At 45.7% G+C, this 16,094-nt stretch overlaps 1 protein-coding gene across 4 annotated transcripts in view; it reads right to left on the minus strand.

Moving 5' to 3' along the window:
* LOC139564067 (voltage-dependent L-type calcium channel subunit alpha-1D-like) overlaps positions 1-16,094 on the minus strand; it is a 116,783-nt gene that overhangs the window by 58,047 nt on the left and 42,642 nt on the right. For all 4 annotated transcript variants that reach the window (XM_071383291.1, XM_071383295.1, XM_071383287.1 and 1 more), the window contains exons 4-8: positions 12,406-12,545; positions 8,571-8,776; positions 4,129-4,281; positions 3,794-3,990; positions 3,197-3,300 (exon numbers count right to left, since the gene is read on the minus strand). In XM_071383291.1, the coding sequence (XP_071239392.1) occupies positions 3,197-3,300; positions 3,794-3,990; positions 4,129-4,281; positions 8,571-8,776; positions 12,406-12,545 (800 nt within the window). The remainder of the gene's footprint in view (positions 1-3,196; positions 3,301-3,793; positions 3,991-4,128; positions 4,282-8,570; positions 8,777-12,405; positions 12,546-16,094) is intronic.

Below are 16,094 nucleotides of genomic sequence, written 5' to 3' on the forward strand. Positions count from 1 at the left end.
GAAGGTAACTTTAGAAAGTGCCATGCTTAGATTCATAAGGATGTCTAAAACGGTATTATTTGCAAACAGCGTTGCAAACAAGACACTCTGGTTTGACATTGAGAAATATGGTAAGAATGACTATTTCTCTGTCCATTGTCTTCGCCTAGGGAGGCAGAACGTCCAGGGCCGGCCCTGGTCCATGCTCAATCAAGCACAATCATTAGGTGAGACAAAAATATGTGTGGGCCGTTACCGTGGTTACTTGGGCACTTGCTTGTCTGTGATGAAAGAAATCTTAGACTGCGATGTCTTCCTAGCAGCAAACTCAAATATTTGAAAAACAACCGAGCAAATGAAATCATATTGCATGTGAACAAAACTATGTAACTGGCCAAGAAACACGAGCACAAAGTCACACTTTCGTAGCTTTTCTTGTCAATTCCACCAACTTCTACATGTGGGTTTTGGATTTTAAAAAGTCTCCCAAATGCTGTGTGACCATCCGCCAACGTGGCTGGTGAAATATCCACTGTTACCTGCCAATGACCAAATCTACCCGCATTTGGCGGGTGTTCATTTCCAACCCTGTCGTTAACATTTGGAACATAACCGAAAACCAATGTCATCACAAAGAGGATTTTTTTTTTTAACTAGGGTTGGCCAATATATGAATAAATCGAAGTGCAATGCGATATATCATGTTGTGCAAGACAATACTCTACTTGAACTTTACAAATAAAAATGCAGCAGTTTGATCAGTTAGGCTGTGTCAATATTAACGTTTTAATAGCTTAGCAGACTCTCTTAACCAAAGCAATTAGGATTAAGTGCCTTGCTCAAGGGCACATCGGCAGATTTTTCCTACTAATCGCCTCAGGGATTCAGAATAGTGACCTTTCACTGGCCCAATGCTCTTAACCACTAGGCTACCTGCCGCCCTCAATCAATATGTTCAACAAATACCTAATGCAACAATGCTGTCACGTTAGTAGAAGGAGATACACATCTTTCAAATCATTTTCCAAAGGATATAAAGCGCTCCGCAAGTCCTCGTCGTTAACAGTTGGGAAAACGGCAGAGAGCGAGACAGGGAAGCGACAGCAGCGAAGTCCGGCATGGCAATACTTTGAGAAGTTAAATAAGTAGGTGAAATGCAAACTTGGCGAAGTGGAAATGAGCTATAGTGGCAGTATAGGTGCAATGCTTAACCATCTGAAAGGGAGGCACCTTGAGACCCAAACTGTTGCTACCAGCAGCGCAGACCCCCGAACAAGAGACATTAGACTGGGTCTTCACAGGAAAGAAGTACGATAAAGGACGGCGTGAGGAATTCACAGCGCTGATTACAGAAATGATTGTAGTTGATATGCAACCATTGTCAATGGTAGTGGATGTCGGCTTCAATGCCCTGATGGCATATCTTGAACCAGACTACAAGATGCCATGTCGAAAAAAAGTGACGGCCCGGACGGAGAAAATGTACAATGATTGCTCTGCAAGTACAAAGCGCGAGCTCTCAAACACCCCATACAGTGGTGTTAACAACAGATGGTTGGACCTCTAACCATGACTACGGTAGATTAAACTGCATTGCCCCCTAGCAGTCATACGCAGGGCCATATCTGCATTTTAAATGCACATGTAATTGTATGATTTTTTTCTTATCGTTTAAACAATAAATAATTAAATATGTTTTTATTTAAAAATATATATATTATTCTGATTATTATTTATTTTTTCTCGTTTTTATGGTAACTAAAATAAGCACCCGGGGTAGGCCATCATTGTAAAAATAAGAATTTAGTCTTAACTGACTTGCCTAGTTAAATAAAGTTTCAATAAAAAAATATTTTAAAATGGTGGTTCTCAGAAAGTTCCCAGAGGCATGTCTTTGCAAAGGCCTGCTAAATACTCACGATAGAACTTTCTGTAAGCCAAAAGGTTTTAGCGGGAGACGATATAACATGCTATGAATGTGAATATAACACGTACACGTCACAATTATTGTATACCTTGGAAATTGATACGTCAATTTGTAAAAACAAACGTTCATTTAGCTGTTCTGTTTTGCCCAGCGGGTCTTGATCCAACGTAAGTTGCTACTTGAATAATCAGTCCCATTCATAACATATTACAGTATGACATACGAATAGCTATAATCATCTACAATTACTATACGTCAAACTCAACTGTAATTTTCTCTTAACTTGCTCCGCCACTAGTCTACACCTCAAGCAAAACTTCGCAGTTCCCCAAAAAAAATTCACGGCGTAAAAAAAAAAAAAAGGATATGGCTTAACAGAGAGAAGGGGTCATAACCCAGGAACATTGCCAACCACCAACGGAACCCTCTAAGAAAGAACACGCATCCTCTGAGTGCTGCTGGCCATAGACTAGCGAGTATTATGATCTAACACCTCACCCCCACTAACACGCTTCCTCCCCCACTGCAGGGGAATGGAAGCGGCAGTAGATACTGGAGCGAGAGAGCTTAGGGAGTTAGGCTGAGGAGGGAGTGAAGGGCGAGGAATGAGATTAATTTCCTCTCTCGGGAGTTTGGGTGGTAATGGTGATGACGGGGGTTGGGGTGGGTGTAACGGCTCCCATTCGCTGTCGGTTGCCGTGGCGAGGAAACGCAATGCAAAACGAATCAGAGGTCAACAAAGGTTATGCTTGTGGTGGCCAGGGCAGTGAAACAGCATCAGTCTGATTTAAATGGTATTGTATTTACCAGTGACTGAGTATCGCCATACCTGTTATCTGTCTCCCGGAGACTTTCTCACCATTCCCCAACACCATACAAAGCAAGCCACTCCATGGTCTTTCCCTTGTCTCACCCCGCATAGCACACGCACTGTACACAGCGCACACAAACACAAACACATAGCACCCACACACTGCAGAGCACACAGCACACCCAGCACAAGGTTAAGCATGAAAAAGGAGCCTAGAATGATTCGACTAACAAAGAAGACGGTGGGCCCAAAGCAGCAGGTTACCAGACAGACAGACGTAGAGAGAAAAACAGACAGACAGACACGTACAGAAAGACACAGACAGAGACAGACATAGAATGACAGACAGTTAGACCTGTATGCGGCCAGAGCAGCAGGTTAACAGACAGAGAGACGTAGAGAGAAAGACAGACAGACATAGAGAGAAAGACAGACAGACAGGTAGACCTGTATGAGGCCAGAGCAGCAGGGTGTCTTACCCACTCAACACTCCCAGAACCAGGTTCAGAACAAAGAAGGAGCCGAAGATGACCAGAGATACAAAGTAGACCCATGGAAGCTCTAGACCCATAGCATCGTTCATCTGGAGGAGCACCCGTCACCAGAGAGAGATGGGGAAAGAAGAAGAAAGAGGGGAGGAAGAGAAAGAGAATAACGTGAATAGTCAGAGGTAGAGACAGGTGAGGAAAACAGTTTGCTAAGACTGCAAGACGAAGGGGAAAAACCCTCTTTACAGTTGAGAGTGAGAGAGAAAGGTGAGGGAAGGTTCTGGGACTCCGATACATAGAGAAAGGCTTGACTGAACCTTTAATCATTTGAATGTCAGTCACATCCAGGCCCAGTGACTAATCTTCTGACACATCAGCTCTCAGAGGGAGTGAGCGGGTCAAAGTTCACACGGAGACCACACCGGGGAGTGCAGAGGGCACATACGATTTGAAAAGAATTCAACTGCAGCGTTGGGAAAGAGCTTGTAAGTCAGCATTTCACTGTAAGGTCCCACCGCACCTGTTTTATTCGCCGCACGTGACAAACGCAATTTGATTTGATATGATCTCTATGACGGAGGGCCTCACCCAGTAGAGCACGTCCGTCCAGCCTTCCATGGTGATACACTGGAACACGGTCAGCATGGCGAACAGGAAGTTGTCAAAGTTGGTGATGCCGTCGTTGGGGCCGTGCCAGCCCTCCCTGCACTCGGTGCCATTGATGGGACACTGGCGCCCGTGCCCTGAGATCGCACATGGAGCCGGCTCGTCCTCCGCTATCATGCCTACAAAGAGAGGGGGGGGGGGGGGGACAGCCAGAAAGTGAGAGACTGAAACCACAAATGCAATAGTCATGTACACACACAGATATGGTAAGATGCACGCACACACGCACACACGCACGCACGCACACACGCTCTTACCTGTGCTGGGGAAGAAGCAGGTAGCGTGCATTTTGCCAATGAAGAGCTCAAGGCCGATGATGGCGTAGATGATGATGACAAACAGGACCAGCAGGGCGATGTGGAGGAGAGGGACCATGGCTTTAATAATGGAGTTCAACACCACCTGTAAACCTACAGAGAGTCAAACATACGTGTTAGAGAAGGACTACATAGCTAGGTGTTTGTGCGTGCATGTGTTACAGTAATACTGTGTGTGGTTGAATTTGAGTCAAGGTCGATTTGTAAACGCTCTTGACTCCGGGCCACATATCTCCCGGGCGACGGGGGTACGAGTCTCACCTCGCGTCTCCTGTCTGTACCATTCCATTAATTATTATTATAAATGTTTAACTTCTTGGACGTAAAAATAATTTCCCAAGTATTGCCACGCATAAATAGAGGCATATGTGATCGTATCCCAATGTAATCAGGGTTTGGAATTATTCTGTTTTTACAATAATATGTAATATGAGATCTGTATGTAAAACATTTACATTTTACATTTTAGTCATTTAGCAGATGTTCTTATCCAGAGCAGCTTACAGTAAGTGCATTCATCTTAAGATAGCTAGGTAAGACAACCATATCACAGTCAAATATACAGGATATGAACATTCCATTCCAGCTAAACATTGGATATATAGTGTAATTTAAAAAAATATATACTCATACACATCTAAAATCTATGAATGAAAAATCTGACAACATTAATATATTACACACACATGAATAATCAAGAATGTTATCTTATGAAAGAACAGAAATGTGAAAAATTGGTGGATATAGCGTTTCGGAAATAACTAGTTGGATAGTTGGATGTACCTGTGCCAAAACTCTGTTATTTATCACCCTATACCTAGTGAGCCAACATGTTTTGAGCAGACCTATATTTCTTAAGGATTGACCCTGAAATAGGAACCAAATGCAGGTAATACTTCATCTGGTGCTACCCCAACAATAGTTGGTCCTGACCATCGACCACTCGTCGGTTGCTTCTTACTACATTAAGTAAGGGAATTTCTGTAACATGGTGGAGCAATGCCTCCCTAGTGGCGCAGTAGTCTAAGGCACTGCAACGCAGTGCTAGCTGTGCCACTAGAGATTCTGGGTTCGAATCCAGGCTCTGTCTCAGCCAGCCGTGACCGGGAGACCCATGGGGCGGCGCACAATTGGCCCAGCGTTGTCCGGGTTAGGGGAAGGTTTGGAAGGCAGGGATGTCATTGTCCCATCGCGCACTAGCGACTCCTGTGGTGGGCCAGGTGCAGTGCACGCTGACACGGTCAACAGGTGTACAGTGTTTCCTCTGACACATTGGTGCGGCTGGCTTCTGGGTTAAATGGGCATTGTGTCAAGAAGCAGAGCGGTTTGGTTGGGTTGTGTTTCGGAAGACGCACGGCTCTCGACCTTCGCTCTCGACCTTCGCCTCGAGTCCGTACTGGAGTTGCAGCGATGAGACAAGACTGTAACTACCAATTGGATACCACAAAATTGTGGTGAAAACGGGGTGAAATAAAATAAAATATAAATAAAGATGGTGGAGCAATGCCAGAGAACGTGTTTCATGAGGTTAAATCGATTTTTACCGGGTTAAACCATCACTGCAGTATAGAATCGCAATACATATTGAATTTTGATAGATATAGGATTGCAATACATATCGTATCGGCACATAAGTACGGTGATAATATCCTATTGTGAAGTACCTGGTAATTCCCAGCTCTAGTTAAGATGTTCGTGATGTGTATGCAGGAATAGAACCCACCGGAACCCACATTGATCAAACCTATCACCTTTATCTCAAGGCAACGTGAAGGTGCAGACGTGAAGGTTGAGAAAACGACATTGAGGTGGACTGAATTGGGTGTATCATTGTAGAGATATTGGCAGTCCCCCCCCAAAAAAAGTATTTTGTGAACTAACTCGGACTTTTCCTTTTCCCCCCCATACTGTAGTTATTCAAACGTGTTAACCCTCGCAAAGACCAAATCACCTCCTCTCTCCCCGACATACTCTCCAATTCGCCTACTGCCCTGACAGATCCACTGGCAACGCAATCGCCATTTAGGCAGGTAGGCAACAATTCCTCCTCGACACTGATTCTCAACACGGGTGCGTCCACAAGGGTTCGTCCTCCGTCCCCTCCTGTAGTTCGCTGACGACACAACAATAGTAGGACTGAATAACAATCAGGCATTACAGGAGCATCATGGCAAAAACTGTAAGACAGGCCAATCATTTCTACCCTCAGACCATCAGGCTGCTGAACGGCCACCACTAGTCAGTTACCTGCTCCTACCTCCTACCCCCTCAACGGTCACTTACCGTCCCCCCCAACTTACTTTTACTCTGCCCTCATACCAACGACATTCATAACTTGCAGTTGTTAATATGTATATATATAAACTCAGCAAAAAAAGAAACGTCCCTTTTTCAGGACCCTGTCTTTCAAAGATAATTCGTAATAATCCAAATAACTTCACAGATTTTTATTGTAAAAGGTTTAAACACTGTTTCCCATGCTTGTTCAATGAACCATAAACAATGAATGAACATGCACCTGTGGAACAGTCATTAAGACACTAACAACTTACAGACAGTAGGCAATTAAGGTCACAGTTATGAAAACTTAGAACACTAAAGAGGCCTTTCTGCTAACTCTGAAAAACACCAGAAGAAAGATGCCAAGGGTCCCTGCTCATCTGCGTAAATGTGCCTTAGGCATGCTGCAAGGAGGCATGAGGACTGCAGATGTGGCCAGGACAATAAAGGCAGGTCCTCACCAGACATCACCGGCAACAACGTTGCCTATGGGCACAAACCCACCATCGCTGGACCAGACAGGACTGGCAAAAAGTGCTCTTCACTGACGAGTTGCGGTTTTGTCTCACCAGGGGTGATGGTCGGATTCGCGCTTATCATTGAAGGAATCAGCGTTACACCGAGGCCTGTACTCTGGAGCGGGATCGATTTGGAGGAGGGTCCGTCATGGTCTGGAGCGGTGTGTCACAGCATCATGGGGACTGAGCTTGTTGTCATTGCAGGTAATCTCAACTGTGTGCGTTACAGGGAAGACATCCTCCTCCCTCATGTGGTACCCTTCCTGCAGGCTCATCCTGACATGACCCTCCAGCATGACAATGCCACCAGCCATACTGCTCGTTCTGTGCGTGATTTCCTGCAAGACAGGAATGTCAGTGTTCTGCCATGGCCAGCGAAGAGCGCGGATCTCAGTCTCATTGAGCATGCCTGGGACCTGTTGGATCGGAAGGTGAGGGCTAGGGCCATTCCCCCCCAGAAATGTACGGGAACTTGCAGGTGCCTTGGTGGAAGAGTGGAGTAACATCTCACAGCATGAACTGGCAAATCTGGTGCAGTCCATGAGGAGGAGATGCACTACAGTACTTAATGCAGCTGGTGGCCACACCAGAAACAGACTGTTACTTTTGATTTTGACCCCCCCTTTGTTCAGGGACACATTATTCCATTTCTGTTAGTCGCACGTCTGTGGAACTTGTTCAGTTTATGTCTCAGTTGTTGAATCTTGTTATGTTCATACAAATATTTACACATGTTAAGTTTGCTGAAAATAAACGCAGTTGACAGTGAGAGAACGTTTCTTTTTTCCCTGAGTTTATATATATAATTTTTATGGTTTTTATTTCACTTGGTCCCCACACCACCTCAATGGTCATGCTGCTGCCCCTATGGTCATTCCCAATCACCACTTCAACAGTCTTTACTCAGCCGCCACCCCAATGGAAATGTATTCATTCATCACTGCTACAGTTGTTATGATGTATATAGTGCTATTTCTATTTTTATTGTTTAATTACCATTTTCAATATTTTATTTCACTTTGTCCTGCGTGTAAGATTTCAACTGTACCATGCAATCACACCTGCAACCCTGTTCATGTGACTGTTAAACACGCTGAATCTGACTTTGCTGATAGGTGGTTGTCCCACCTAGTTATCTTATGAGGAATGCACTTACTGTAAGTCGCTCTGCTAAATGACAAAAATGAAAATCAGGTCACAGTTTGCCGCAGTGTTATTTATTGGTGTGGTGTTATGTAGTGCCTTTCATAGGTTAGCCTATATACTCTAGGTCAATGGAGGTTGCTGTGCATGTTTCATCATGGGGGTCAAAGGTGAGGGATCAGGCAGCACTCACAACAACACTGTGTTCGTGTCAGACCTAGGTTAATATACTATTTGAAATATTTAAAATGTACTTTAGCCTGCCTGGAGTGCCAGATGGATGGGGTTCGCACTCCTTGTAATTCTTCTATTCCATGGTGTCAGGCAAGCTCAATCAAGTCCAGATAAAGTATTTGAAATGATCTCAAACAGCATTTGAACCTAGGTCTGGTTGGTGTTGTTGTGGGGTCAAAGGTGAAGGGTCAGATAACAGTAACTCACTGGGCACTCCTGAGACCAGGCGAAGGGGTCGCAGCACACGGAAGGCCCGGAGGGCTTTGACGTCGAAGCCGCCCGACTTTCCCCCGTGGCCGTGGGCGGAGGGGTGGAGCGCTGCCGCCGCCGCCGCCGCGGCCGCGCCCGCCTCCGCTTCCTCCTTCGTCTCAACAGAGTCTTTGGTCAAAAGCTCCAGGACAACACTGAACAGCCTGTGGAGAAAAACCAGGGAAAACATGTTACAGGAAACACATCAGAAAGAGAATGTTACAGATCAAACATTCCAGGACTGAATTACGACAGAAAGAGAGAGAACATGTTAAAAGGACTGGAGCATTGGATCCGGGGCCCATATTCCTCTCGCAGAGTAGGAGTAGGAGTGCAGATCTAGGATCAGGTTCCCCATGTTCATGCAATCTTATTCATTGTGATATAAAAGGCAAAACACAGTAGATCAGCAGTCCCACTCCGAGACTTTATAAATACGGGCCCAGACCAATACAATAGACTCTAAAGAAACGTACAGTTGGACTGGTTAAAAAGCTTCCCTGCACTAATTATAATTTTTTGCCCGTGCTACAGATGGCAATATCGATCCGCTAATAATTTGTTAGCAAATTATTTTTCAGGGGGTGCTGCAGAACCCTCAGCACCCCTTCTTCCCGCGGGCTGTGGAGCTGAGAGAACATTTCGCAGTTTTAAAGCCAATTTCCTGCAATTCTATACATTTTGCCATGGCTAATGAAATGTTCTTTTGCTCAAACATAATAACAAAATCAATATTGCTAAATTCATTGTTTTGGAATGTTCAATTCTCCCTGACTGTCTAGCTTTTGTTTCGGTGATTGTTAGTTCTCAAAGATTATATAAATATATATTTAGGTCCATTATCTTTTCTTTTCACACACACACACACACACACACACACACACACACACACACACACACACACACACACACACACACACACACACACACACACACACACACACACACACACACACACACACACACACACACACACACAGCAGGTAAAAACACAGTAGTGTTTATGGATGGAGTGAACAATGAACATCCTATTGTAAAAAAAAAAAAGCAGACGTTTAGTTCCAGTCAGTTAGCCAGTCCTCACCTACTGGGCAGCAGTAGGCACTAAATGGGCTGAATGGAGTTGCCAGTAGAGGCCTGGAGGGCCGTAGAGGGCTTTACTTTAGGGCTACAAACACAGGCTGCTGCAGCAGCTGTAGCAAACTGATGTTGGACTGAATCAGAGTAGAAAAACCGACAGCCTCTCACTGAGGTGGTTGATGGCTCACTCATCAGTTCATATGAAAATAATACCATCAGAATAGAATACCAAATGTATATGCTGAGCCCCTTTTATTATACTGTAACTGTACTTTCTTGTAGAGTACTTTTTAAAAAGTCTGATAATGATGATAATGATGACAGATCCCAATGAAGCCATCATTTAATCTGACATCACATACACTATATATACAAAGGTATGTGTACTCCCCTTCAAAAATGTGTGGCTATTTCAGCCACACCTGTTGCTGACGGGTGTATGAAATCGAGTACACTGCCAGGCAATCTCCATAGACAAACATTGGCAGTAGAATGGCCTTACTGAAGAGCTCAGCGACTTTCAACGTGGCACCGTCATAGGATGCCACCTCTCCAATAAATCTCCAACAAATTTCTGCCCTGCTAGAGCTGCCCCTTGTTCAACTGTAAGTGCTGTCTAGGAGCAACAACGGCTCAGCCGCGAAGTGGTAGGCCACACAAGCTCACAGAACAGGACAGCCGAGTACTGAAGCGCATCTGTCCTCGGTTGCAACACTCACTACCGAGTTCCAAACTGCCTCTGGAAGCAACGTCAGCACAAGATCTGTTTGTCGGGAGCTTCATGAAATGAGTTTCCATGGCCGAGTAGCCGCACACAAGCCTAAGATCACGTTGGCTGGAGTGGTGTAAAGCTCGCCGCCATTGGACTCTGGAGCAGTGGAAACGCGTTCTCTGGAGTGATGAATCACGCTTCCCCATCTGGCATTCTGACGGACGAATCTGGGTTTGGCAGTTGCCAGGAGAACGCTACCTGCCCAAAAGCATAGCGTCAACTGTAAAGTTTGGTGGAAGAGGAATAATGGCCTGGGGCTGTTTTTCATGGTTCGGGCTAGGACCCTTACTTCCAGTGAAGGGAAATCTTAACGCTACAGCATACAATGACATTCTAGACAATTCTGCGCTTCCAACTTTGTGGCAACAGTTTCAGGAAGGCCATTTCCTGTTTCATCATGACAATTCCCCCATGCACAAAGCGAGGTCCATACAGAAATGGTTTGTCGAGACCGGTGTGGAAGAACTAGACTGGGCTGCACAGAGCCCTGACCTCAACCCCATCGAACACCTTCGGGATGAATTCAAATGCCGACTGCGAGCCAGGCCTAATCGCCCAACATCAGTGCCCGATGCTCTTGTAGCTAACTGGATGCAAGTCCCGGCAGCAGTGTTCCAACATCTAGTGGAAAGCCTTCCCAGAAGAGTGGAGGCTGCTATGGCAGCAAAGAGGAGGACCAACTCCATATTAATGCCCATGATTTTGGAAGGAGATGTGCGTCGAGCAGATGTCCACATACTTTTGGTCATGTAGTGTAGTATGTGCAGTCATTTGGCCTGCGTGCAGTACTTTAGTGTGTCCAGTTCAGTTGTGAGGATATTGACACGTCTATATTTGGATATCGACAGGGGTTATCTTAGTGTGCCGTTTCTATGATGATTTCGATGCGTGTGCTGTAGTCAGTCAGTCAGTCAGTCATCCTAGCAGGATGCATCTCTCTGCATCGGACTGCATGACAGATCAACCCACATGCTGCATACAGACACAGATCTGACCTAGCTACCCACTGGACTGTGTGTGTATTAGAGGAGAGAGGGAGGGAGGGAGAGAGTGGGAGGCAGGGAGGGAGGGAGAGAGATAGGGAGATAGGGAGGGATAGAGGGAGAGAGATAGGGAGATAGGGAGGGAGAGAGATAGGGAGATAGGGAGTGAGATAGAGGAGAGGGAGATAGAGGAGAGGAAGAGAGGAGGGTGGGAGAGGAAGAGAAAGCTAAAGAGGAGGAAAGGAGAAAGAGAGAGAGAGGAAAGGAAGAGAGAGAAAGAGGAGAAGGAGAGAGAGAATATGGAATGAGAGAGAAAGGGAAGTGAGGGTGGGAGAGAAGCGATGGAACATGGCGAGATGGTGAGTCACTCCAGCGGTGGTAAAGTTGTGATTTATCCTCCATGTCTTTTCTGGGTCATATACTGTAAGTGGATGAGGGTCCGTCCATATTAGTACTGGGCCACCGACAGTGGACACGTCCGGAATGGCACCCCTTTCCCTATATAAGAGTGTACTACTTTTGACCAGGGCCCGGGTCAAAGGTAGTGCACAATATAGGGAATAGGGTGCTATTTGGGAATGAACCAACTCAGTCCAACTCAGCCACTGTCACAAACAAGTACACAGTCAGGCTCAAATGAGGAGCTGCAGTTCAAATTCAAAACCTAAACTGAAACACAAGAAAAGCCCTGGGCCTGTATTCATAAAGCTTCTCAGTGTCTGAGCATAAGTACTGTTCTCGGGTCAGATTTGACTTGTAAATTATAATGAATGGACAGGCGGGACCTGATCCTAGATCAGCACTCCTACTCCGAGACTATTTAATGAAGTACTTCACCACACCTTAGAACTGAGGAAGTCCATACTATCGAAAATGGCTTTAGCCCTTCAGATGAACTCCAGTTGAATGAGCGGCTGGAGAGTAAGGAAGACTGGAGATACCTACTGGAGATACCTACCCGACAACGACGATGACAAAATCCAGCATGTTCCATCCGTTTCTCACATACGCATTCTGGTGCGCCACTAAACCGTAGGCGATAATCTTCAGAAAGGTTTCGATAGTGAAAATGACGAGGAAGACATGTTCTACCGTTTCCTGCAGAGAGAGAGAGAGGGAGGGAGAGAGAGGAAAATAAAACAATAGATCGTTATGGGCGTTGGGCCGTACTAATGATTTATTATACAGTAGTGACCATTCATATTATTCATATTAGAATATTTACACACACACACACACACACACACACACACACACACACACACACACACACACACACACACACACACACACACACACACACACACACACACACACACACACACACACACACACACACACACACACACACACACACGCACGTTCCTCACGCAACCGGTGTTGCCCTGTCTCTAGCCTGCCACAGGGGGAATGCTCAGAGGGATAGGGTTAAATGCGGAAGACACATTTCAGTTGAATGCATCCAGTTTCTCCACTCAGCAGCCTCCTGTTGTATACAGTAAGCATGAGTGGGGTCAAAGTGTGACTCAGCTGTTCAGGACACTCCCAGGACGTCCCCAGAGACATGTGACAGGTGAGAGGGCTGGGCTGGGACCCCTTTCACCTTCCCTCCCTCCCTCCCTCCCTCCCTCCCGGCATCCATTCATTATAGACGAGGCACAGCAGCCACCTTAACACCCAGCATGCAGTGTATACAGTATGGACACAGCATAGAGTCTGCCTGCCTGTCTGTCTGTCTTTCGCTGTTTTCAAAGCCATAATCAAATTGTGTGCTAGCTAGCTTGGTTTCATCCGCTGCTTTCTAACGACCCATATCATATCTATTGTTAACTATTCTAAAGTCAGGGGTCCTGCTAGGTTCTGCTGACCAGAGGCAGTGTTCAGAGAGTGAACGTTAAACACAGCCATTTAACTCTTCACAAGCTGGACCCCTGACTCCATTCACACACACACATTCTCTCTCTCTCTCTCTCTCACTCCTCCCGACTCCCAAGGGAGTCCTTAATCCCAGTGCTTTGTAGACACCATACAGAGTATTCTGGGCTGCAGGGCTCGTTTTGCCAACAGTTTATTGCCAATTGAGTGAAGCACTTAGCCCAGTGAAAGAGACACGGGCCCCTTTGTTACCACTGTAAAAGGTTGAGCGAGGCTTTCGGCCTACCACTGCCATTCTATTGAGAGACAGAGAGAGCTAGGCAGCGATAGAGAGATAGCGGCAGAGCGGGACAGAGAGAGAGCGGCAGAGACAGAGAGATAGGAGCAGAGTGGGACAGAGAGAGCGAGGCAGAGATAGAGAGATAGGGGCAAAGCGGGGCAGAGAGAGAGAGGCAGCGATAGAGAGATAGGGGCAGAGCGGGACAGAGAGAGAGAGGCAGAGGTAGAGAGATAGGGGCAGAGCGGGACAGAAAGAGAGTGTGGTTCAGAGGGAGACAGAGAGACAGAGAGAGAAAGCGAGAGTGGGATAGAGAGAGTGGTATGGAGAGAGAGAGCGAGAGAGAGAGAGAGAGAGAGAGGGGCTTCTCAGTCATGTTGAGACTGGTCTACCACTATTGCTTTAATGTATTGTTATAAATATTGTTGTTGTAGTTACTGTTAATGGTAATCCCATTTCCACTACTACTATTAGTATTGATTCCTTATTGCTGTTGGTCCCACCATTATGTGTTATATGTATACTTTGACAATGTAAGTAATTTAACTTGCCATTTCAATAAAGTGTACTGAATTTCACTGAGAGAGAGAGAGGTGGGGGTGAGATAGAGAGAGAACGAGAGAGAGAGGTGGGGGGTGAGATAGAGAGAGAACTAGAGAGAGAGATAGACAAAGATAGAGCTAGAGAGAGAGAGAGAGCGGTGGGGGGGGGGGGGGCTCAGTCAGGGACTGAGGTAGAGACAAAGAAAATAAAAGTTTAGAAACAAAGATAGAGATGACGCAGAGTACCTGAGAAAACAGTAAAAGAAATGAATGAATCAGGCTAGAACAATCAAATGAATTGCCATATGCCACATATCTGCCCGTCACAGAATTCAAGGAAACGATATATCCTGTTGATGAGATTCTTTTAACAGGACTTTTTCAAACTCTCCCCACATATGTGTAAAACAAAAAATATTCGATTAAAGGGCTATTCTGGAATTGCTACAGTACATAAATTTTAGGAAGACTTTGCTGTTTTTTGAATCACAGATTGTTCCCTTTAAATATATTGGTTGAAGGCTGGCCTGCCATTAAAAATATGCCATTCCAGCCTGAGAGAGAGGATGGAGAGAGAGAGAGGGGGAGAGAGAGAGGGAGAGAGGGGGAGAGAGAGGGGGAGAGAGAGAGTGTAAGGGAGAGAATGTAAGGGAGAGAAAGAGATGGATAAAAAGAGAGAGTGAGTGTATGGATGAAAGAGGGACAGAGAGGAAGTGAGAGAGAGGGGGAGAGAGAGAGAGAGAGAGAGAGAGAGAGAGAGAGAGAGAGAGAGAGAGAGAGAGAGAGAGAGCAAGAGAGAGAGAGAAAGACAGAGAGACAGAGAAAGAGAGAGGGGATAGCGAGGCCTGTGGGGCAGGCCATAAATATCTCTGACTAATGGCAGAGCTTATTTGTGCTGTAAAGAGCCGTACAGTATGCACTCCCCACATACATACAAAACCCAGATACTAACAGAACATTCTTATCACCACTAAGAACCCCCCCCCACCCCCCACCCCACACATGCACACACGCACAGCAAGCATGCACGCACACACACACATACACACACACAGATGGACACACGGTCCTGTCAATACAGTTAAACACTTCCGCACACGTGCACACCGGCAACACGCAGGCACACACACACACACGTTCCTCGTGCAACCTGTGTTGCCCTGTCTCAAGCCTGCCACAAGGGGGAATAGAGGGGTTGGGTTAAATGCAGAAGACACATTTCGGTTGAACCCATCCAATTGTGCAGCTGACTAGGTATCCCCCTTTCCTCTCTCTCTCTCGTGTCTGAAGGCAATAACACAGTCCATGCGACTCGGCGAGAAAGAGCTCTCCTCATATAATCACGGGGGACGCTAACCCAACCCACTGAACCATGTACAGACAGTTTTACATAACATCACCGGCCATGTCAAATCAAATCAAATTGTATTTGTCACATGCGCCGAATACAACAGGTGTAGACCTCACAGTTGAAGTGCTTACTTACAAACCCTTGACCAATAATGCAGTTTAAAGGGAAAAAAAGAAAGAAAAAAATACACTAATAATTAAAGAGCAGTGGTAAAATAACAATAGCGAGGCCTTATACAGGGGGTACCGGTACAGAGTCAATGTGCGGGGGCACCGGTTAGTCGAGGTAATTGAGGTAACTATGAACTATAGAGAAGATACAAAATGGTTGAAGTAACCAGTCTATGAACACTGCAGACAGCTAGTAGAACGACACACTAGGCGGCTAAAATGACTCATCTCATCGTGCAGAAGTCATGGGTCCTATTCATTAGGGCAAATCGTAGCGAAACGTTTGGCAACGGAAAATGAAAATGAGCATTTCTTATTGGACAAGTTCAGATAGGTCCCTCCCCGGTTATGGCCCATTTGCTTAGGTTTGGTTCTTAGTGAAAATGTCCATTACCTAAATGAAGCAGTGTTTTTTTTTATTGGAGCGCGCTG

The sequence above is a fragment of the Salvelinus alpinus genome, chromosome 2 (genome assembly GCF_045679555.1).
Source record: "Salvelinus alpinus chromosome 2, SLU_Salpinus.1, whole genome shotgun sequence".
NCBI classification, from domain to species: domain Eukaryota; kingdom Metazoa; phylum Chordata; class Actinopteri; order Salmoniformes; family Salmonidae; genus Salvelinus; species Salvelinus alpinus.